Source organism: Dipodomys merriami, unplaced genomic scaffold (assembly GCF_024711535.1).
Source record: "Dipodomys merriami isolate MVZ:Mamm:240054 unplaced genomic scaffold, mDipMer1.0.p SCAF_29, whole genome shotgun sequence".
In the NCBI taxonomy this organism is placed as follows: Eukaryota; Metazoa; Chordata; class Mammalia; order Rodentia; family Heteromyidae; genus Dipodomys; species Dipodomys merriami.
In genome coordinates, this window is record NW_027204381.1 from 2,591,495 (window position 1) to 2,616,620 (window position 25,126).

Below are 25,126 nucleotides of genomic sequence, written 5' to 3' on the forward strand. Positions count from 1 at the left end.
GATAGATCCTTAGTTATATACACCTGAGCAAAGATCTCCTTGCTCTCCTTCCCTGAGTGTTCCATTCATGCTATGTTCTCCAGTACAATGCCTAGAATATTGCTTTGAATAAGATTCTTTTCATAGTCCCCAACAAATCCTATTTTTTTGTTGTTCCAATCTTGGGACTTGAACTCAGGGGTTGAGCTCTGTCCCTGAGCACTTTTGCTCAAGGTTGGCGCTCTACCACTCGAGCCACAGCTCCACTTCTGATGGACAATTGGTGGTTATTTGGACAAAATCGTCTCATGGAATTTCCTGCCCAGGCTGGCTTGGAACCATGATTCTCAGATCTCAGACTCCTGAGTAGATAGGGTTATAGGTGTGCGCCATCAGTGTCCAGCTCCTATCTACTTTTAAGGTGTAAACTTTTAAGCTATGTGAACTATAGAAATGTGAAAAGCAAAATAGAATTTCTTCAAAATCAGCAAAAGATATTTTAAGCAAAGATGATTTTAAGCTGATTATTGACTCAGGAGAAAGGAAAATTATGTAATGATTCAACCTTACTTGGAACTCAACTTTTGAATTAAAGTGATGCAAGTTCAGTTTTCTTCATTCTTATTGAAAAAATATTAAAGAGGATGCTCAATATCATCAAGGGTTTAGTAAACTGGGAAGTCTTATACACTGATGATCAAATTAAAAGCTAGAAAATAGTTTGCCTTTATAGGACAAGATCTTTAAAACAATTTTTATCCTTGACACAATTTTTGCCTTTGAAAACTAACTCCTAAGAAATTTGCTGAAGATGTAGCAAAATAACTTAAGATAAACTTCCTAGTATATTTATATATCAAAACATAGAGAACAACTTATATTTCCAAATGAGAGGATTAATTAAGCTTTCATACATCCCACTGGACAAAAGCCTGATTTGAGTATCAAAAGCCCTTGTTACAAGTACAAATTATGAGACTTGACCCTACCTAATCAGATTCTTCTGAATTAGATGTAATATTATATATCTACAAAGCTCCTGAGGTGCTAGTGTTGATGCCTATCTGTGATGCACATAGTAGTGTCTTGTCATTAAAAAATGATGAGAAAAATGCCTACAGTATCATAAGTTTAAAGGAAAAGAATTACATTTGTAAATTATTTGTGATCCTGGCCTGATAACCTACACACATATCTAATGTTAATGAAAAAATATTGGATGAACAACAGATTTCTATCTGTGAGTAAAGGCACTGTAATTGATTTTAATTGTATTTTGTTCACTCACTCAAAACTTTCTACAGCAAGAAATTAGGGAAAGAATTTCTGTAAATACAGTTGTTTACAGAACTGTTTTATTGAAGCCAAAATTTATATCCTATTTATATCAAATCAACGTGAGGGAGAAGAATCTAGAAGTAGAACCTAGACGTTATTCTTAAGAATCTCAGAGAAAATGTTTATTGTTTCTGATTGCATAGTGTATCTTGGTTTGGTGTTCAGTGTCACTGGCTGGAGACCATGTGCTGTACTTGACTTGTACAAAGGTCTACCTCATCAGAAAGGGATGGTTAGGCAGAGAAGTGAGAGTAATGCTCGAATGAGCAGGAAGCTGATTCAGAGAGCATCTGCAGGAGGCTAATGGAACTCTCACTAGCCTAGAGGGAAGACTTACTGTGTTACAGATATTTACACAAATAGGAGAGTTTTCTCCTTCAGGCTAAAGGACAGTGGTTGTGAGTGGGCTGGAGTCCTGTTAAGTGGGCCATGTATATATCTTGGTTTTTAGAAAAGCAGATTTTATAGCTAACAATTCTGTTTCTGTTTTTTTTTTTTTTTTCCAAATTAGAGACCGTAAGAGAAAAAAAATCCTGACTTTTTTTTTTGCTAAAATTGAAACAATGCAATGTTCTTTAACTTCTTATCCTACTTCATTCTGACTACAACTCTCTTCAAAGTAAAACTTGAGTTCCAGATTGGAAAACTCATTTGATGTAAAGTTCCCTATACTGTACAGTATGTGCATATATGTTTACATTGAAAAAATATGAACAACTAATACAAATATATTTTCATGCAAGATGTATACAAACTCCTCAGAAGCCCTTCATTTTGTAGTTACATGGTGGGTATGTTGTAGATAAGAATTGTGTGTCCTGAGACCCATTTCACATAGCAAGATCGGATAGAAGAGGAGCAAATATAAAATAGGAGTTACTTTTCTAAATTATTTAATGATGTCTCCTTAAATAAAAATGGATGGATTAAGTTAGCAGAAAAATCTTACTTTACAATGAATTCCATCTAGAACCACATATCTAGTGAATTAATAGTCAGCTGAGGAATTTTGTTTTTGGTTATCAATCAGGAAAATACAAAAAAGGTCAATAAAACCCAGTAAGCTGTCAAATGATAAAGATTAGGAACTAATATGTTTATTTTTAAGGAAGGGCATTTGCATTCACAGTCGTAACCTTTATCAGCTATTTAGTCTGGAATAGTCTGGAAGAGGAACTCGTTCTGGCATTATCAATGCTCCACTAAGTTTTCAATTTAACTTGTAGCACTGATATTACTTTTCTTCTCAAATTATTCCTCTCAATAGACACGCACAAGGCACTTTGTGCTTCATTGGGTCTCTGCATTCATTCCAAAGGCAGAATTTGAGCTAAATTACTCTACATCTACATGCAAAATTTTTTTTTAAGACATTGAGTTTTCACTGCAGTTTGCTTATGCCATGACAAGTGAAAAGTTTTTTAAATTTTGTAAGCAGAAAGACAGTTCAGATCCAGCATAATTGATTGTGAACATTCTAAAACTACTTTGAGAAGAAAGGATTTCATGTCTTTGGGTTTTAGGTAATAGATATGGTATGTAGTTAAATTAGTGGATATACCTTTGTAATTTTTACTCCAAATGAGTCAAGAAGATTTGAATAACTGGAGTAGATACTAGATTAACTTCCAACAATTATGTCTACATTGTAATGTCCTTGGGACTATTCCATGACAAATCCATTTCAGAACTGAGTCTGTGGTTCTTTGAAAGAAATACTTTGATTTCTATGAGGCTTTCTGTCAGTAATTGAGTCAGAGAATTAGCCAGACACCGATAATGTGAAAAGTGTAATTATATTTTTAACGAATGCTTTTACAGGTAATCCTGACAAATATTTTTCATGCAGTTTGATGATTTTTGTCAGAGTAAAATTCTCTAACCTACTTTGGGAATTTGATGAAAGCTGGCTATTTTCTTGGGACAAATGCACAAATAGAAATTAACTGGCCTTCATTTGCAGGAAGTTCATTGGTCTTTGAAAGGAAATCATGAATACAGATTAAAAGTATCTCTTTTAGAATTAGAAGACTTGAAAGATACTTTAGTTGCATTTACATGTTGAAAAAGTATCAATTATTCACATTAACTACTAAAAACTTGGTTTTCCTGGTGATACTTTTGGGGTACTATTTGAGTTTATATGGTGTCCCTCCCCTAGCCAATGTCCCTTGTATTGGCAAATTAGTTTATAAAAAAGGGAGTTTTTATTTCATGAGAGCCCATAGCATTTAGATTGGATTTCATGTTTTCACTGAATACAATTCACTTTTCAAGTAGTGGTTACCATGAGTCTGTAGTTTAAAGATTGTAAAGACTCGTTGTTGTAATATTCACAGTTTTTGTGCCATGCGGCAGTGGTGGCTTGCATATAGATGACGTATTGCTAGGGTCATGGTGCAGTGTGGGCTTTGCTCCTGTCCCAGACTTTAAGTTTTTTTCATCTTCTAGACCATGCTCCTTACTCTCGGGTGATTTTAAGAATTCTAAACCATTACAAGAACCAGAGGTCATGTTTTCTTTGCCCCTCCTTTGCTGCTTCCTACATCAATTGTTTTAAAGATTTAGAGACCTAGAATTGTGGAGTTGAGATGAGGGTTTGACGTTAGCTCCAGCCTTGTCATTGTATAGATGTGGTCACTGGGGCCTAATGAAAGTTAGGTGACTTGTCCATCAAAGTCCAGCTGGACACAGGTCATCTGCCGTCTGGTCCAGTGCTCTTTCCTAAACATGATATTAGACTCCCCCCCCCCACACCCCGCCTGGTGGTACTCTTTCCTATGTAATTAAACACTTTATCCCTTCTATTTCTTTCTAAAGGAACTTTTCTCTTTACTTACAACTTTCTCAGGCTTAGTAAGAGATTTTCCCTGATTAAACTCCCGAGGCAAGTTGACTTATGTATTCCTTGTACTAGCAAATGATCAACTTCTGACCACTCTGTCTACACCCTTCTTGGGTTGAGACAAAAGTTGAAAGGCAAGAGTTCCTGTAAACTTAACTGAGAGTTTCCCCAAACCTAAGAAGAAGAAATAATTTCCTTTAAGAAGTGACATGAATAACCTACGATGACTTGTTTGGTATCATTTATTTCCTCCCAAGGAAAAATAAGATATGTTTCAAATACATACAAAAGTTCTTAATGATCTAAGTTGTAAGTTGTAATTTAATGATCTAAATTTTAATTAGCCTTGTATCCCAAGAACGGGGATTAGAAATTTTTACCCAGAGAAAATAGACTGCAAAGAGATAATGAAGAAACAAGGTCCAGCCACACATGTCAATCTAACACTCGAAGTTTTGTTTCTGTTCCTTTCCTACAGCCAATTATTTGTTAGGAATTGTATCTCTCCAAAAAGTGCCTCCCAAATTCATATTTTTGCTTCTTCTAAACTGGCATGGCTCACTAAGTATCACATATCTGTGTTCTATGCGCCAGGTGTCAAGATAACCTGATTGTCTGCTTGTTTATTCTACTCTGTCAAAATCCTTCTGTGATCAGTGATTGCCTCCAAGATACTCTTTTTTTTGGTGGTGGTGGTGGTGGTGTGGCTTGAACTCAGGGCATAGGTGTTGTCCCTGAACTTTTTTGCTCAAAGCTAGCATTCTACAACTTGGAGCCACAGCTCCACTTCTGGTTTTCTGGGTGTTAATTGGAGATAAGGGTCTACCCAGTCTGACTTTGAACTGCGATCCTTCTATCTCAGCCTCCTGAGTAGGTAGGATTACAGGTGTGAGCCACCAGTGCCTGGCTCTAAGATACTATTCTAACTGTTCTGATGTTCAAGGCTTCACAAATTGGTTATATTTTATGGAACAAAACACTGTGCCAGCTACTTAATATTCTTATTGTTCAGTCCTCATAACCAACCATATGGTGGACTTATACAAGATTCACACCATTTGAAGGGCAGTAACAACCAAAAACTTTTAGTGATTAGGATCTAGAACCTGCTTGCTTTTGCTAATCAGGTGGTTGTCTTGCTTCTACTATCTCAAATTGTACACACTCAAAAAATTCTTTGTTTTTCCCTTGTGCTCTTCCCTATGTAAAGATATCAAAGAGGAAGTACTGATGATTTCCCAAAGACAACAACATGAAAATAGAGGTGTCATGGAAACCACTCAAAGAAATATAAGAGAGGCCAGGGAAGAGCCTATAATAGCACTGAGAAATAATGCTCAAAGTATTTCTTCCCTTTCCTTCTTCCTTTTCTAATCATAGTTTTCATACAGTACATTTAAGATCTCATTAAGTGGATACTACTTTAGACCAAAAGTGTAGCCTCATCATATTTCCAAATACGTATGGTTAAAATTGCTTCATCAGCTTCATTTAAAAAAATCTCAGTATCAATCTACTTCATTAGAAACATTTTAGATTTGGATTTTTAAAATACTTTTTGTTCCTTCTCACTCATTACGTTTAAATTGAGAGAGTAACTGTATACTCTCCATATAGAGGAATTAAGAGCTGAAGAATCTGAGCTTTAATGGAATATTAATTCAATGGTGATGGAAAACATAAATGCATTAGCGTATAACTGCTATGATTGGTGTGAAGATTTTCTTTCTTTCTTTCTTTTTCCTGATAAGACATTTGTAAGTGAATGTGAGAATAACTATTATGCACACACAAGTGGCAAGCTGGTTTCCTGACGCTGGTAAGGTTAAAAAATAGAGATGTATAAAGAAAAAGGGATTGAAAAATAGGTGGGGGAGGGGTTTCCTTCAAATGGATGGAACCCATTCTTTTGAAAGAAAACTCCCCTCTTACCTTGGTCCTGGAGCTGGTTAGTTCTCCTCTGTCCTCCTCCTAGGGGAGAAATACCCAAAGTTAAACAATAATAGAACATGATCTTATATCAAAGTCAAGTTCAGTTCTGGTCAACCCCTTCCTCAGGTCTCACAAGACACCATCGAGTGTCTGATATACTGGGGTTTCCACCACATTGAATTTAAAACCAATGTTAATGAAGGATTAAGCCAAAGGGAATGAACATTCATGGTGTAACACAGGCAGTGTGTCTGCATTTTAGTCTGTCTCGTCAGAGAGCTCTAATAAGTTGAAGGTTGGCTTAGAACATGGGAGTTCATGGGAGAACATCACTTGGGTAACTTTGACCAATTGGAGTGGATAATGTACATTGTGAGAACACCACAATCTCACTGGGGAGGAGGCATGCTGTGGTGTTTCTCAGTCCACCCTTCCCAGGCTTCCTCCGGTATTTGAGAATAACATAAGAGTGCTCCAAGCAACACCGTGTGTGTGGAACAGTACTTAAGTCTGATCCAACACAAAGGAAAACTATTGTAAAAATTAATGAAGTATCATTAAATGGCAGGGTTAGGAACAAATGTAAGAAATGGACATTATCCAACATCGCAGGCTTGTTTTATTGTTTCAAAACTGGAAATCACAGACAGGAGTTTCTTGTTTTTCTATCCAAGTACTAAACAAGCTTAGCTTCAAGATCAGGTATATTCAGGGGAGTATGGCCTTTACTAGATGAAAAACAATTTTTCCCCTTAACTTGTTTGCAGCTAACTCAGAATCCTGATGTCTTTGGAGATAGACAGGAAGCATTGTGAAGAGACACAAGGATTTGGAAATTTTCCAGTGACAGGCTTAGTGTCGCCTCAGTCACTCTGGTTACATGCTGTAAGTTTCAAGAGTAGCTAACATCTGTCCCGGCAAGGACAATGAATCAACTTCAAGGAGGGGTGTGTGTGTGTGTGTGTGTGTGTGTGTGTGTGTGTGTGTGTGTGTGTGTGTGTGTGTGTGTGTGTGTGTGTGTGTGTGTGTGTGTGTGTGTGTGTGTGTGTGTGTGTGTGTGTGTGTGTGTGTGTGTGTGTGTGTGTGTGTGTTCATGTTTGAAAAACAGATCCACATAGAGGTGCTCGGTATTTGATAACCATAATTAAATCTTTATTTCCTTTTCATTTGTATAGTCTCTGACAGGGTCTGGCCTTATGTGGATTACCTTGTATCCTTTGATACAAGGTAATCAGCTTCCAATCAGTTCTGAGTTACCCTTTGGCATAATTTCAGAGATGGTGGGTGACTAGCTCCCAAATAACATCAAATACCAGACAAGTGATGGAATTCTGTGAGACATGAAGGAATGTGGAGACCATGAACGAGCCTGAACCCATACAAGATCATGTGCTATTGTTATTTAACTTTGGGTAACTTATTAACATTCTTCATCAAGTAAAATGACAGCAGGTGAGGAAACGGATGTACTTTGGAACTTCAGTGGGTCCCAGGATGTTCCAGAGACATCAAAATGGGGATGTTGTCATTGTTATTCTAATGGTTATTATGAAGATGTGCAGGGGAAAAAAACACTCGATTACAGATTCTACATTATACAATGAAACCTTATCTCCATCTATTGCTATTACCATTTGCTTTAGTTAGATTGGTCCTATAATCTTAATACACATTTAAGCTTCATGATATACTAGCTGTAACATACATGCTTTCTCTTATATGCTTTTTTGGGGAGCTTAAACTTTATCATCTTTAATAAGTTTACCAGAAATAGCTATTTCAGCAAGCCAACCTTTCAGCTACTAAAAACTATAAATTCCAAGAAACATATAGAGTATTTTTTTCTGCAACAGACACAACCAGAAATTGTACAGTTATGCTTAATATGAAAAAAAGTGAATACATTGCTTTTTATGAAGCACTACTTCATCTCTGGATGTCACTTATATGGTCATTTTGAGAGGGCAATCTTTATATTTATGGTATAGTGTGAGAAAATATGAATAAGAATAACTGTAGGCACATTGCCTGGGCTGGATAAAATTATAGTGGCTGTGCAGTGTTCACGCTTCAGGGCTTAAACTGATTGCTATTTGTGATGAAAAGAAAAATGAAAAAGAAATTCAATAGTAAAGAAGTTGTTGGGGTTGTTCTACTGCCCTTAAAACTCACCTTCTCAAGTGTTTTATATTGAGACACTGCAGGATATCACATTGTGGTTCAATTTTTTTGATCATATCTACATACTGAAAAATGTAAGTTTTGTCTTCAAAAAATCAACAAGTCATTTCCCATGCATGTATCTCATGCGTGTTGGGAATTTTATCCCCCTCCTTTTAAAAATAACTCAGTGAATTTTGTCAGACTGTACGTTGTATAACATCGATGTTGACACATATTTTAAATGTTATCTATTTAAAATGTTTATGCCCAAGACCTGTATCTACGTGTGATTCCACTGGCTTTTATAGCAAAATCCCTTCCTTAAATACCTTTCCATTTTACAACATAGACCAACTATCATGAAAGCAGCTACTTATTGAAGGAATGACTTTGGTTGATTCCTAAACCAGATGAACTTTTTACCATGGTTCTGAAATTGAATTATCCCTCAGTCATGCCAAATGTCTGCAACACTGAAGAGTTACAAATCTTGTTATTTTGTTAAGCAGAATGGGGTGTGTGTGGGAGAACTCAAAATCCCAGAGTCTGGAAATAGGAAGGGAATCTAATCATCAACATTACTGTCTCCTTTTGAAAAGATGTGACTCTCTTATACTTGTTACTTGAACAAGTCTAGTAAGTCTAATGCTGGAGAGATCATAGCCCAGTAATTTCCTCATTTTTGTGGGACTAGGATTTTTTTTTTAAGCAGGGATGTGCCTGTCCTGGGTGCTGGCCCTGAGCTTTTTTGCACTCTATCACTTGAGCTCCACTTTGCTTTTTTTGGTCATTATTTGGAGATGAGACTTTCCTGCCCCAGCTGGCTTTGAACCTTGGTCTTCAGATCTCTGCCTCATGAGTAGCTAGGATTATAGGACATAAGCCACCAGTGCCTGGGTGGAATTTTAATTGCTGTAGAATATTGGTGTTAACTTGACAATTCCTTCAACTTCACAATCTTTAAGCATATAAAATGATGGAAATTTGAGCTCTCTATCCTGGGGGGGGGGGAGTTCCAATATGCTTTGAAATGATCAATGTTGTGAAGAACGGCACAACAGACACTGTAGTAAATTTTTTAGAGTCAACTCTATATTTAAAAGCCCGTCTTTGTTCTTTTCCCAAAAGAGCACTGGAGAGAGGCAGATCTTAGCTCTAACCGCAGCTGTGGGACTATGGACAAGTCACTTAACATCTGTAATCTGAGTTGTCTTCTTTTACAATTAAATGACAAGGTAAGAAGGTTAAAAGGGATACGTGAAACTAATCTGCACAGAAGTAGGTTGAAAAGCTACTGTTATATATACTATTATACTGTTTCACCATTTTGGTTCACTTAAGGAATATTATTGTTCAATAGTTGCTAGACTTCTACAGGAACCATATTTTAAAATCCTAAAGTAAATAAAAAATGAAATGATATCTTAATGGAGTCTCTGGTTTATTTCCGTATTATATTATGGTAACTCACCCCCCCCCCCCTTTTTACTATGGAACACAATCTGAGATCACCTTTTATTGGATCCCACTTCTATTTACCACTAACTAGCTTCAAATGTAAAACAAAGGATAAGATACTGTCTTAACTCTCTGAATACCTGCTGTCCCGTTTAAGTTTTCTTTGCGTTTAATCTGCTTTTTATACTTAGTAGGCTAACAATGTAAAACAGCTGTCATTGCTGTTTTTGTTTGTTGGCTTTTGGTTTTTTTTTTTTTTAAATGTTTTAGTTTGTTTTCTTGTGTGGTTTCATTGCATGTTCTGAAAAGATGGAAGGCTAAGGCTTGGAGCTGAGGTCTTAGTTCCTAATGGGACCTCGGCCCAGTGTTATTTGAAAGAGGGCGATCCTGAAGCTACACCTCTTTTGGTATCAAGTGTGATACCAGGATGCTTCAGCAACCTTAGCTCGTAGGTAATTCTTGAAGGTTTTTGTATCTTCTATGCCAAGTGCCAAGAAAGAGGAGCCCACATTCTCATCCACTTCCTTTGCAAGTGAGGGTCTGTTTGTGTCTGATTTGTTTGGTGATTCCAATTTATATGTAATTTGTCTGTAAGTACCAGTCTTGGGGCTTGAATTCAGGGCCTGGGTGCTGTCCCTGAGCTTCTTTTGCTCAAGGCTAGTGCTCTATCACTTCAGCCACAGCTTCACTTCCAGCTTTCCTAGTAGTTTAGTGGAGATAAGAATCTCATGGCATTTCTTATCCAGGCTGGCTTCAAACCACAGTCCTCAGATCTTAGCCTCCTGAGTAGCCAGGATTACAGGCATGAATTATTGTCTCTTGGCTTCCAGTTGAATTTAAAAAATTTTATGATTTAGAGAAAATAATGAATTTTTAACATGTCTGGAAAAACTTCTCTGGGGGTCCATTTCTTCACTAGATCTTTATTGTTAAGTTGTGAAACTCAAAAAACGACTCAGGGCCTTTTTGAAAGTGTGCTCCATTCTGTGTATATCTCTTCTGAGTGGACCTTAGATTTTAGAAAGCATGGAATCCATCCACTTAAAGTGAGTGATTTTTAAAATTATGAAATATTAAGGAGGATAAACAATATGTTCAAAGTATTTCTAACATTGGTTACTTGTTATTTATAACATTAAAATCAGTACAATGCTTGTTTTTGAAAATGCTTAGCCCCAGTGCTTAGTATTTTGGAGTTTTGAAAGGAATGTGGTTTTCTATTCAGTTGTTGTTAGGTGTGTATATTACCACATGAATGTAGCAAAGTTATCTTCGCTGTGTGTAATTTTATTCTGAAAGCAAGAACTAGAAGAATGATGGGGTTTTGGACACAAGTTTTAAAATAAATGAAAAAGTTTAATTCCCAGTTAAACTGAAATACATTTTAAAGTCATTACTATTTTCTAGTTCATTCTAAATGACTACCAAACTATTTTATGTTCTTCTTAAATATGGATCATAAACCAGCCCTGTCTTGGCTGATACTATCTTTGGAAACAAAAGGAACTTATTTTTTCTAAAGCTGTGGATGAATTGTTTTCCGTGTACTAGCTAAAACAAATAGGTATATTTTCCCTTTTGCAGGAAATTCTTCTTTATTTATGATCTTCTAAGGAGATGTTTATCATAAGCATAAAACTGTGTTAATGCATCATGTCAGAATTGCACATCATGGGGATTATATCTCCACAATAAAGTGAGCTTTGTAGTATTTTATTACAGGCATTTTGGAGTTTTATGGTAAACCTAATTACCATCACTCTCTCCAAAGCCCTATGTCATATGTATAAGTGTTGGTAAAATATTCTTTATGAATGTAATTATTTCAAGAGTAAAGAACTCTTTTTTCCTCCCTTCTTCAGCCTACCACCCCATTCCAGCGCTGAACTTCCAGCTAAGAATGCCCTAAGTATTATGTCTGGGCTGAGGTACCAAGCGTGCTATCCTTCCTGGCTTCCTAGCCCTCCTACCACCGAAGAAGGAAAGCCTGTAGAATTGAATTCTATTCACCTGAGGGCACTAACACAAACCTTGTCATTTAAAGACCCTTGCTAATATTTGGAGGATAAGAGCTAATCATCAACTAAATACAAGACAACTTTATAATCATAAACTTCAAGAGTACTTACTATCTAGAGAAGTAATGGTCCTATGCCCTTTGATCCTGTACTGGAGAAATCAACCTGATTTCTTTTATTAGAAGATTCTTCCAGAGGCTGTGTTTTGATTGGATTTTATTTTCTTACTAGATTGTCTTAGTTGAGTCTATTTCTAGATCTTAGTGTTGTCAGAACCCCGATGTGTGTGTGGGGGGGGGTTCTCCTCTCCAGCCTCATTGCTCAAGAGCTTTAGTCTCAGGAAACTCATATCTTGGCTTCTCTCTACCATTCCAGAAAAGAGAACTCAAACTCAGAAACATGCATACTTCATTGTTACCTTGACTGTTCTTAGCTTGACCACTAGGCGGCCAACTGCTTCTGAGCCCATCCCATACAGTGGGATGATCTTCTAGAGATGAATGAAATCATAGAGTACCTATACAATGACTTGTCATATACTAAGACGTAACATTTAAATATGGTACTCATGCATAAGAAAAGCCTTCCAGAGATCTTCAACTCATTTGTTATGCATCAGATAACCTTACATAGATTTTTATATTTCCAAAACAGTTGGCATGTGTAGGTTAAAGCTAGCTGGCTTGGTCACTTCACGTTCTGTTCTCCCGCCAGCTGTACATTGTCAACTGAGTTAATCTGTATTGTACTGCAATGTACTTGGTTTTGTCGAAGAGGCAAGTGCATGGGTTGAAAGAACAGCTAATCTTCCTGCCTGGCAGTTTTGTGTGTTTTGAAGTGGTGAAAGTTAAAGTGACCACAAATTTCCTCACTTTTAAGGTAAATTTACTAAAATATAAACTTACCAATGTTTGGTTAAAAAAACCCCGAAAAGATCTAAACATTGAATTTAGAAATTTTCCAACCTGGTGGTGTCTGTGTAGGGAGCTGTAAAGCATCCCTGAAGGTGAATAATATAAAAAAAAATTACCTGATAAATTATCAGTGGGGATCCAGCAACCACTTATGGAAGTATTTGTCAAAAGACTGAGGGTGAATTATTCCAGCATTTAAAAGATATAGTAGGAAGAAGGGACCGGGTATATGGTGCCTGCTAAGCCATAAAGCAAAGAAAAAAAAGCAGTCATATTTTAAAATATTTTAATATTTTCTATATCATATTTTAATATTTTAAAATATGTAGTCATATTTTAATTATACGAAAGAGATGAATGGAAAAACTTGTCATTTCAAACGGCAACAGAAAGGTTTATACTTTCTACTGTATTCAACATGGGGAAAGGAAAGTAGGAAGGATATAGATCCTGCTGTCCTGTCATTTCCTTCTGGGACACACGGAGACTCAATGATGGTGCCACGTGACATCTTGGTTTGTGAGTACACGGGGTACCCACCATGGACACCAACATCTCAAAGAGTAAGCAAATTACCAGAAGGGAACCTGTGTGCATCTGTGCGCATGCCTGTTGGGGGCTGAGTGACTGCTGTTCGTTTACCTAATCGTTCGTTAGTGTGATGACGATGCTTAGAGCACGTAGGCTCACACAAAGAAACCCAAGTTCTCTGTAGTATCTTTTAATCTAGGACTAGGAAAAATGGAAGACAACCACAGGCATCTCTTTCTGTAATACTTAACCTGTAACTCATTTCCAGGAGATATGTAAATGCTGATTCATTTGAGGTCAAGTGATGTTCAGTGTTATTAAACGCTTGACCTCACACTTCTGTACTTTAAAGTTTTTGTAGTATCTGTGTTAATTACTACCAGTTAAACACTTCCTTGTGGTATAAAAATATACAATACTTTGATTCTCCTATAGCATGATCGGTAATATACAATACTTTGATTCTCCTATAGCATGATTGGCAATTTTTCCCCCTATAACTTCTTTTTTTTTTTTTTGTCGGTCATGGAGCTTGAACTCTGGGCCTGGGCACTGTCCCTGCACTCTTCAGTTCAAGGTGAGCGCTCTACCACTTGAGCCACAGAGCCACTTCCAGTCTTCTAGTGGTTTATTGGAGATAAGACTCTCACAGAGTTTCCTGCCTGGGCTGGCTTTGAACCGTGATCCACAGATCTCAGCCTCCTGAGTAGCTAGGATTACAGATATGAGCCAATAGCGCCCAGCTTTCCTCCTATAACTTGGAAGCAGTAAGACCCAAACTTAAAATAACGCCTCATGAAATTTATATGGAAAAGTGGGTTCCTTTGTTTAAATCATTCACACATTCATCTGAATTTTGATACATCTTCCTTGAAACTTCTGCAAAGTGGAAAATAACCCACAATTTGATCTGCAAAGGACTCTATCGACCTACACTGGGGCCAATGATTTTGCTGAATCCTGAAAGAAAAATTCCATTGAAGATGTGGCCTTCTACTTCCTTTCTTAGTACTTCTCCCCTCCTCCCCCAGCCCCTACCTGTAAGAGAACCGTGATGAGTACAGTTTCAAAGGACCAGTTCTGGTTGCCCTGGGTTCCTGAAAATAGGCATTTCCAAGTCCATTGGGCTCTCTCTCTCTCTCTTTCTCTCTCTCTCTCCCTCTCCCCCCACCTAGAGTTCACCCGCTGATGCAAGTTCTAATTAGATCTTGTTTCTTTTGAGCCATCATTTTAACCCCACTGGTGAGAGAATAGTTGTCTTCTGACAGACCCTTCTACAAGCATCTTTAGAGGACGCAAGTCCAATTTCTAGTACCACCAAAATAAATACATAAAAATGAAGACCCTGATGGCATTTGTTTTAAAGTCCACCTTACCATCTTTAAACCTAACTGTCCATACTGAATGGCTATCCTATTGTTTCTCTTAGCTGTGCTTTTTTTGAGCAAACAGCATGGCTTGGAAACGAAAAGAAATCCCCGAGAGTAAAAGAACATTGTTGGCTATTTGTCAGCATTCTCTGATTCAGCATACATGGCAGGAAAAAAAAATCACTGTTTACTTAAATGACTCACATGGCCTAATGAATCAAAACAGCAGAGCTTATGAATGCCATAGCTAATGAATTACACACATGTCTTACAGTGTCCAGAGCAATTAACCGAAAGACCTGCTTAAAAAAACCAAACAGAACCAAACAAACCCTGATCTTAAGTCTCTCCGGAACCTAGTAAGACAGAAGGTTTCTAAGACTTTGGATCCAGGCACATCCTGGATGTTGATTTGAATTTGCTTTTAAAAACTAAATAATTTATGCAACATATTCCTATCAGTCCATGTCTATATTGGTTTGCATCTTCTTTAAAAAAGAGAAGAATCCTAGTGGAATAAGAATGAGAATTTAAATCTTTAATGAGCCTTCTGCCTACAGGGCTGTGGGGAGAAGTTGGGAGGAGCTAGAGATAAAAATGCCCATGATCCTTCAGTGCCCTGCCAGTGTTCTCAAGACAGGACAGAATGACTGTGGTTTTGGCTTGCAGGGGCCAGCTTGCTCAGGAAACCATGCCATATAGAAAACAAAGTACATAAACAAACTCTCCAGCCAGGAAGTTAAGTTCAACAATTGACTCATTAAGGAGACCCAGGGAAGGACAGGAAAAGAGGGGGAAGCCAATGGCTGATTATTATACAGCACTAGACAGACGAAGCCCTTCAGTGTCTCTCCCAAACAATCACGGTAGTGTGGATTTCACAAAGTGGCACATTTAAGAGGGTACTCTCTTGCCATCAATGGGAGTCAGACACCCCGGTTATCTTAGGGCCAAATTCAGTCCCTGGAGCTTGACTTTACCAGTAGACATAAGACAGAGAACAAGGCAACTGCATCCACAGAGAATTAATTGAGAGCGAAAGAGACCTCCAGTGAATGGAATCAATAGTCTGAGCACTGATCTACATTTCAAACCTATTTAAAATAAAATGACTTACACTAAGGTACCTCTTGTAATTGTGTCTTCCTCAGAGACTGATTTGCCATTTGACTTCATTGAAATGGTGTAATATCCATACAAAATATGTCTCCAAAGACTAAACATCAGAATGCTAGTTTAATATGCTTCTGAATGGTTGAATTATTTTTGGGTAGGACTCTATTATATGTAATTCAGTAGCTTGACTTTCTCCCTGCACATTCTTCTAGTTTGACAGGGGATGCATATTCACACAAAACAGTCTATAAAATTGCGAAAGTCCATGTCTATCTTTGCCTTTACTTGCTACTTTCCTGCCCGCCTCCCCCTCCCCCCCGCCTTCTCTACTTTCAGAATAGTTCATTTTATATCATACTTCCTACTAGATAGGACTGTGTTGCTTTGCAAACAGGCAATATTGATCTAACACAACCCTTCTGAGTACCAGTATTTATTGCTTATATACTTAAATATTTCTCAACCCATCCCCCACCCACCCTCCCAACCGACACTTCAAAGCCCACTGCTGTTCCTTTTTTTTTTGGAACCGATGAAAACAATCATGTTTAAATTGCTTTCATTTTTGCTGGGCAGCAGAAGTTTCATTACCTTCATTTTCAATGGCTTACCAGAGACATCATTTTTTCAAGACCATGTTCTTGTTAAGTCCTTTAGCAAAGATCCTGATTCCTCTTGAAATCTGTGCTTTGTGTGCATCTCTCCTAAGCAGCATCGAGACCAGAGTGGGGCTCTGGCCCCATCAGTTCAACAGTAGCCTTTATTGCTTAAGGAAAATAGGAAATTCTGCCTCCTGGGCACAGACAGGTGAATTCTCTATGTCCAGGCCCATCAGGATGGAAAGGGCAGATTTAACCAATATTTCCCTAAGAATGAATGTCTCACTTGTAACCTACAGGTAGCATGACTTCCTTCAGGAAATCACATTTCAGGAGTCTTATCTTTAAATAGTTTTTGGATGGTAATGGATCTAATTTTACAGATCTTACACCACATTCCCTTTGAAAATGGGTGAGAATGTGATTTGAGTAAGGACTGTGAAACCAGAGCCGCTTTTCCTCCCTGATCATGACTGCTTTTGTAATTTCCAACTGAATATCAATATAATCCCAAGACAGTATCAGAAAAAGAGGGATGCCATCATAAATGATAAGATTGAAATGGGAGAAAATAAAAAGCAGTTTTCTGGGAAGAAGCTGAGTCCTTCACACCTGGAAACGAGCAGCCAGGCATAATTTTTTTTTAAAAAATGATAAAATGTTGGATTATTACTGACAAATGAAAGTGTAGATTTGGAAGGCCAAAAATAAGTTGATGAACTTATAAGAGGCACAGACTACCCATGACTTAGGCCCATTGGAAGCAGCTAGTGTTCAACCAGTTTGGTTTTTATATGGCCTTTAAAGATTAATGTCAACTCTGATTATTGTCAAGTTAAAAAGTAAAGTTACCTGATTGTTGATCAAAAATATATATATATATATGAAATGGAGAAAAAAAGGCAAACAAACATACCATGTTCACACACAAACCAAAAGAATTCTCTCTTGGGGACATCAGGGAGGGTGGAATACTATAACAACACAGATCACATTGTTATACTACTCCACCCACCTTAATGAGGAGCCCTTGGGCGTTGCTACTCCATAGCCTTTAGAATCCAGATTGCCTCCCACTTTCATGGTGTCACACGGCTTTCGCTGCTCAATGTATTCGTTCATAGTGGACTCCAGCAGAAAGGCAAATTTGCCCTTGGATTTGCGGACACGAGCCACACCCTCAGCTGTAGTCCTAGTGAACACCGATGGCTCTGCTGATCGCATGTACGTCCACATCTTTTCGTACACTGCTATTTTTGATCTCTGGAGGAAATGAAAAGAAAATTAAATATGGGGAAAAGAAGGGAACAACATATTAATATTGATGGAAGCAATATAAGGGTAAATACAGCCTTTGACTATCTTCCTCTGAATTCTGGTTTTGTTATATTGGGAACTGAAGTCATAGTAGTCTTCTATAATTTGTTTTTTTTTTTTTTTAAAGAAGAGTCTTTTAAAACAAGTCATCCAAATGACAGATAAAAGTAAGAGGAAGGCTATGCCTCTGGCCATAAGAATGTTGATATTCAATTGCTTAACTACCAATTTTTAAATTATTTTAAATGTAGAAGGTCACCAAGAGACAGGTGAACATTTAAAATCACCTTCTATATCACATTCATGGCAAGTTTAAGAAGGATAAGACTTGATTTTTAACTTCGGTGAAACTCCCCTCAACTCTTTTCATATCCTTTAAATTTTTTATTTTGTTGTGGTAAGACCATTTTCTACCTTCTGAACAAAATTTTAAGTGAATGTACTTGAATGTTTAACAAATCAGGAGAGCTATTATTTTGGCTTTTTTCATGTCGCATAGATACACACACAGACACAACACAGCTCCTGCTTCTCAGTAGTTCAACATTAACAGGAGAAATATGATGTAGTTTACAAACCAAATAAACTCACAGAATGTTTTTCAGAGACAATCTCCCAATAGAGCACATATTGAACTTTTAAGGAGAAATGACTGTGTTTTCCTATTTTGTGGGTTAGCTATTCTAATGTTCTTACTCTGGAGAGGAATTTATTTTTATGAATCACTTCTGTCTACCTGAGCTCTACCTACATTATTTCCCACTACTTAACTTACCAGGTCTTTTCTTAGCATTCACTTTGGCATTAGATATGTAATTATATATCAAATATATCTAAAGATATTTTTATATCTTTAGATATATCTTGTTAGTGTTCAGTTTGGCACTAGATACATGAAAATATATTTAGTAAAAAAAGAAAAGCCTGAATCCTAGTTTGTGTTTGGTAATGTAATGATGCTCATAGATTTTCATGAGAACATTTATTCAATCACAAGGTACTGAAATTTTGTATCTGGATCCAAATAATAAGTAAAGGAAAGTTCATTCTGAGTTTAGTCTATTCATAATGCCTGCTTTTACCATTCTCCCATTGTTCGCCAAACAAGAAGCTGCTCCTCACTAACCATCACATATCCTGAATATAAAATTGAAGAATATATATTTTGAGGTCAAAGCAAATAATCCAGGCAGACAAAAGAAAAACTGATAAAAGCTGGATTCGGGATTTCGACTTATAAGAAGGAAAACTAGTAATCAATAAACCTAAATAATAAACCACACAAATGCTGATTTGCATACTTAAACACTAGAGATAAAGACATCTTTTAATTAATGCACTGAAGTATTGATCCACATCAATTTGGGAAATAAACATCCTACAATGTTTTTATGTTATTATATTTTTATGTTAAATGTTTTATGTTATTAAGGCTTGAGAGAACTGTCTTATAATGCAGAGATCATGATGTTTGTATATATGTTTCGGTAATAACAAGTTACTGGTGGCTATGAAAATCCTCATGCTGGGAAATTATCTGTCCACACTTGTAACTGCTATCTGTGTGCTTTCTGTACAGAAGAAGACCTGGATTTATATCCTCAAATACCAAACCCACTAGGTTTGCCATATGGCCAGGCCTCATTCTTTCCATTTCCTACCATGAGTTCTGAAAAATATACCTGCCCCCACTAGATCACTTGACATTTGATAGGGATGTCCATATATATATATATATATATATATATATATATATATATATATATACATATATATATATATACTTTATTTCAAACTCAAAGAAGTGGTGTCAACTAACATCCTGTAGATAGTCACTTTATAAAAGCATATTTACAACAACTTGAGAATGTCACACCAAAAGCCATAGCATTTCACATTTGTTTTACTGTGGCAACACATGGAAAATGCAGGTGATACAAACAAAAGCAAGACATTGCTCCAAAACGAAATGTACTCTTTACCTGACTTATGTAACCATAACCCCTTTGCACATCACCTTTCTACTAAAAATAAAGAAAGAAAAAATTAAAGAATAAAAGTGAGGGCTGGGAAGGTGGCTCAGTGGTAGAGTGCTTGCCTTGCATACATGAGGCCCTTGGTTCCATTCCTCAGCACCATATAAGCAAAAAGAAAAAATGCCAGAAGTGGCGCTGTGGCTCAAGTGGTAGAGCACTAGCCTTGAGCTGAAGAGCTGAGGGACAGCGCCCAGGCCCAGAGTTCAGGCCCCATGACCGGACTGCCCCCCCCCAAATAAAAGAATAAAAGTGAATGCTTTAATTGAGATACTTTTTGGACATTTGAAAAATGTGAGCAATGTGTTAATAATTACTTGGCAATTTTTTGGCTGTTAAATATAGCATATTAAAAAGAATAGGACAATTAAACAAGCCAGCCAAATGACAAAAGTATTTGCAGCACTTAGGGGTTTTGGGCTATTGATATTTTTTAATAGCTCATTCCTATAATCTAATGTAAGGAAAATCAGTGCTCTACTGGGTTTAGTGTATTTGTGTAAAACTGATTCCATCTATTTAAAATCTAGACAAAAGAGGAATCTGTGGAATCGTTACCATTAAATTCAGGAAGTCCCAGTGTAAGAGAAACTATACATATTTTCACTGGGAATTAAAAGAGGAAAGATAAAAGCAACTGCTATAGGGGACAATAATATTTAGAAACTTTGACTCTGATTGAAGGGACACGATGTACATGAGAAAGGATCAGACACTGAGATGGAAAGGACTGGAAATACTCTCTGTGCTTTTTTGCAACTAAAAGGGCGTGTTAATTAATGTGGGCGGGCATGCAAATATTTATACATTTGATGAGACAAGCTGACAAGGAAGACGTGTCTGCTGACCTAGAAAGCCCATAAACACAACAGTAATGGACATTTTCAGTCACCAAACCCTTCAGCTGTAATATGGACCTAATTACCAGACATGGAAAGTAAACAGGCCCAAAGCAATCAGCAAAAGTAACAAAAGTCATTCTTTTTTGAAATTAGAAAATTAATCTCAGATGGATTTGTTTCATGTTTACTGTAAAACTTAATTCATGGGAAAGTATCTGATTTCAAGCATTGTTTTTATACTAGTTTTAACACTAATGTTAGGTTTTTTTTTTTAATTTTTATAAAATGTACCATCCTTAGCCTGTCACTGGTAGCTGATGCCTGTAATCTTAGCTACTTAGGAGGGTGGGATCTGAGGGGCCAGATTTGAATCCAGAAGGGGCAGAAAATTCTATGACCATGTTATCCCCAACTAATCATCCAAAAGCCTGAAATGGAGATGTGGTTCAAGTGTAGAGTGCTCATCTTGAGCAAAAACACTCAGGGATAGTGCCCAGGCCATGAATTCAAGCCCCAGTACTGGGACACACAGACACAGACACAGACACACAGACACACACACACAGACACAGACACACACAGACACACAGACACACAGACACACAGACACACAGACACACAGACACAGACACACACACACACACACACACACACACACACACACAAGATTCTTTCAATTGCGGGAAACTTTCTGGTGCTCTCAGCTGAATTCCCTCCTCCTACTCCTTGCAGGGTATGCAGGGAGAAGGATGTGACAGCATCTCAACAGGAAGCTTTATCACATAAACTGTGACACAGCAGTCCTCATTTATGCATTCACGATTGCCCCATGAGTGAACTCTGCACAAGACACAATCTAGGGTGACACGAAAATCTAGTCATGTATGGGATGTAGACACACCTAAACAGCAGGGCTGTCATTTGGAGGCAGGGAGGATGTTTTTGTTTTTTTTTTAAAGCTTCTGTTTCTGGTCCACAAGGTGCACAGAACACGAAACACATCTGGGGTTATCATGGGCACAACCAAGGCAACAGCTGAATGCGGTGTCATTCCCAACCCCACCCCCCAGCCTCATTCTTCCTGTAGTTGATCATAACTATGACTTTTTATTATGATTACTACGTGTTGGTTGCTCTCCATGGCAGCTTAATGGAGTCGATAGATAAGCTGCGTTCCTATGGGAAAATATTTCATGTCCTGTTTCCTTGGTTCTTCAAAGAAATGGCTTCTTTAAAGCAGGTCATGCTTGATGGGAAAGGAAGGCAGGCAGATAGGGTAAGGAATGAGTGTGTGTGTGTGTGTGTGTGTGTGTGTGTGTGTGTGTGTGTGTGTGTGTGTGTGTGTTTTGGAAAACCCAAATTTACATATTCCTCAAAGCATGCTGCTAGGGGACATTATTTTCTTATCCCATTAGGGTTCAGAGTGTGCTGCAACAAATACCTTGACTTGTATAATCCCCTGCTTTTGAAACTGAAGTTGGATAGGAAAGAGGGAGATGAGCTTCGATGTGAGACTTCAACCCCAGAAGCAGCTTTCTTCATTGCTGCATCTCTTATCAATTTATTCTCTTATCTGCCACACCATTGAAAGAAAAAAAGAATTTGAAGTTTCTTGTGCGTGTTTTTTTTAAACTTTGTCCAGACTGAAAATAAACATTTTTTTTTTTAGTGTGCCGGCTGCTAAAGAGCTTCACGGTGAGTTATTTTATAGAATGTGCCAGGGCATGTCTTATTCTTTTTGGTCACTCGAGGCAGAATGATGAGCCTGTAATGTGTTCTTTACTTAAATGACAATCGTCACTTTTCAGGAAAATGCAAGTGCTAGCAAACCCTTGCAATCTTTCTGATGGGCATATAAAATGGTCTGAAGGCAGAATTGGTGAATGGTACCTTCTTCTGGGTGGGAAGCAGTTTTCAACCTGGCAGACATCAGGAAGGGACTCAAATTATTCTAAAAGGTATTAGAATCATGTTTACTGGGCCTTGGAAACAGAGATAGAGACTCTCTAAACTAAAAAAGTGGCTTGGATGGTGAACTTTATACCATGTAGTTAAGCAAATCACCTGTCATGACAATTATGTAGACTCTTAGGAAAAACCTACACAGACTTTTCAATTAACTTGTAAGTTTTCAGCTATATCCACTGCTAATGATCTTGTTGGCAACAATATTTAAAATAAATGCTCAAGGGGTTTGGCTGAGTTTTTGAGTGATTTGTGTAATGATGTACTTTTATGTAACTATCTCTTATGATATTATAATCAATATTTTTTTTTTTAACAAAAGGTGTTGTCATGACAGTCAAGTATATGAAACGTTATACTTAGCACATTGGTTGGTTGAACTTTTTAAGTTGTGTTAGAAAAGTGTAAATACATATTTTAAAGTAAAAATCTAATCTCTCAAATATCATAAATAGTATGTAAAAATGAATAGGCCATCCTTACTCTTACACAAATGCTTAGAAAATAATGAAATGTGTCCTGTCTCGTAACCTATGAAATAGTCTAGTCTTTAAACAATTGGTACTAAATACAAATTGTATTATTGCTACTTAAATACTTGTAAAAATTTTGTTCTGAAGAACAAAATAAACTGTTTTTTTTTTGGGGGGGGTCCAGTCGTGGGGCCTGAACTCTGGGCCTGGGCACTGTCCCTCAGCTCTTCAGCTCAAGGCTAGCAAGCTACCACTTGAGCCATAGCACCACTTCTGGCTTTTGTTTTTCTGCTTATGTGGTGCTGAGGAATCGAACCCAGGGCCTCATGCATGAAGGCAAGCACTCTACCACTGAGCCACCTTCCCAGCACCCAAAATGAACTGTTTTGTGTGCTCAAATATTGTCAACTGTGTATCTGTAGATTTATTTGAACCAGGATAGAACTTTCAGTGAACAAAATAATTCAACCACATAATGCAACAAATGACTAAGGAAATTAATAAAATCTATGTTATACTGATGGAAAGCTAAAGGAATCAACCACATGGGCCAACAGATTTATAAAAAAAATTACCTACAAAGCAAAAATGTCAGCACAAATTATTCAAAAGAAGCACAACAAATGAATAAGTTCTTGCCAGTATTGTGAGAAATCAAATACTCTTTTTCAAATCATTGTTAGAGTATAGATTACAGAAAAATGTATAAAAGTAGTATGATTTGCTGCTAAGTTTTGTGTTTCAAATGCAGCCAGTTAAATGTATTCTTTAAATATAATATTGCTTTAATTTTTTTCCACCTTTGGTCTAAAAATATAAATAAACCCAACCCTGTCCAAGCCAAGATTGTCATACTATTATTAACAGAGAGATGGTTTGATAAATTATGTTATAAAGTTGTTTTAGTTATCTTTTCACTGTTTAATAAGTTACTAACGTTACTTTAGTAATCTTTTCCCTGTTATTACTCCTTAGAGAGCTTTCTTATTGTAACCTAAATAAATCATTAGCTTTGGCAAAATAAAAATGGATTATAAAATCCAAGAGGCCACATTAGCATTCAACATAGCTGTTACCCCAGGGTGCTTAGAATCTCTCTAATAGCTGCAGCCAAAAAGTGATTACTGTACAAATTTCCTGGATTTCTAAATGATGAGCGGTTCATAGGTGCTTTCTCCCTTAACTTACTCTGAAGAATTCTTTTGTGGATCCTGAATCCAGTGTTCCATAAGCAATTTCTGTTTGTTTTGCCAAGTCTTCTGCACTTTCTATGGGGGAGACCATTCGCTCAACCGTCAGGAAAGCAGCCAGGTTAGCAGTATACGAGGATATTATGATGAGGGTAAAGAACCACCACACACCGCCAACAATTCGACCTGAAAGGGATCTAAACACGGATAAGGTAATGCACATTTTCCTTTGTCTCACCAACAGAAAGAAGAAATACCAACAGTTCACTCTGTGGATTAAAAACAATTGCAACGACTGTTTTACTTTTCAATGGTCTACTCAAGGATGAGTTTGTATTTCTATAATCTGCTAAACGTTTATGCTATACTTAAAATGTAGGTGCCAGCAAGAATATGGAAAAATTTCGTTGGCAGAGATAGGGACTTGAAGGCTTATCTTTCAGATAGAAAATGCCTTCCTTAAATTCCTTCATACCTTCCCATGCATGTTGCCGCATCTAGGAAAGCAGGGTACAGTCTGGTGTGGATGGGCTAAAGAATGTCACGGTGTAATTGGCAGTGTTCCCTCTTCACTTAGTAGTACATAACACAGCATTGCCTCTGGGCTATAAAATGTTCAAGTTGGCAGTTGCCTTTGTAGGCTGAGAAATAGACCAACTTTGACAACCATTAGAGTTCTGCCTAGGAGAGGCTGGACCAGATGAAGGGCTAGCATTGGTCACAGTGATGAGAGGCAAGGATTTTTTTTTCAATGAGCATTTAATTTCTGAGTTGAGTGGCGGACAAACCATGTCCTATGGTACCTGAATACACTGGAATGAAACTTTTCCTGCTTCTACCTTTCTCTGATTGTGAGGGATGTGTGAGTGTGCGCACAGAGGAAAAGGTAAAATTGAAAATTGATAAATTCATAAATAAAACTATTATAACATTTAATAATTCAATATTTATAGAATATTTTGTAATTTGTAAAATATAAAATGTAATAATATTTGTAATAATTATTTTTCATAATAAAGCTACATTTCTTGGGCAAATTGTTT

At 37.2% G+C, this 25,126-nt stretch overlaps 1 protein-coding gene across 4 annotated transcripts in view; it reads right to left on the reverse strand.

The window, feature by feature from the left end:
* The window catches only part of LOC138838825 (glutamate receptor 4-like), a 274,865-nt gene that overhangs the window by 18,473 nt on the left and 231,266 nt on the right, over positions 1-25,126 (reverse strand). For all 4 annotated transcript variants that reach the window (XM_070038188.1, XM_070038187.1, XM_070038190.1 and 1 more), the window contains 2 exons: positions 24,082-24,280; positions 17,279-17,526 (listed from right to left, as the gene is read on the reverse strand). In XM_070038188.1, the coding sequence (XP_069894289.1) occupies positions 17,279-17,526; positions 24,082-24,280 (447 nt within the window). The remainder of the gene's footprint in view (positions 1-17,278; positions 17,527-24,081; positions 24,281-25,126) is intronic.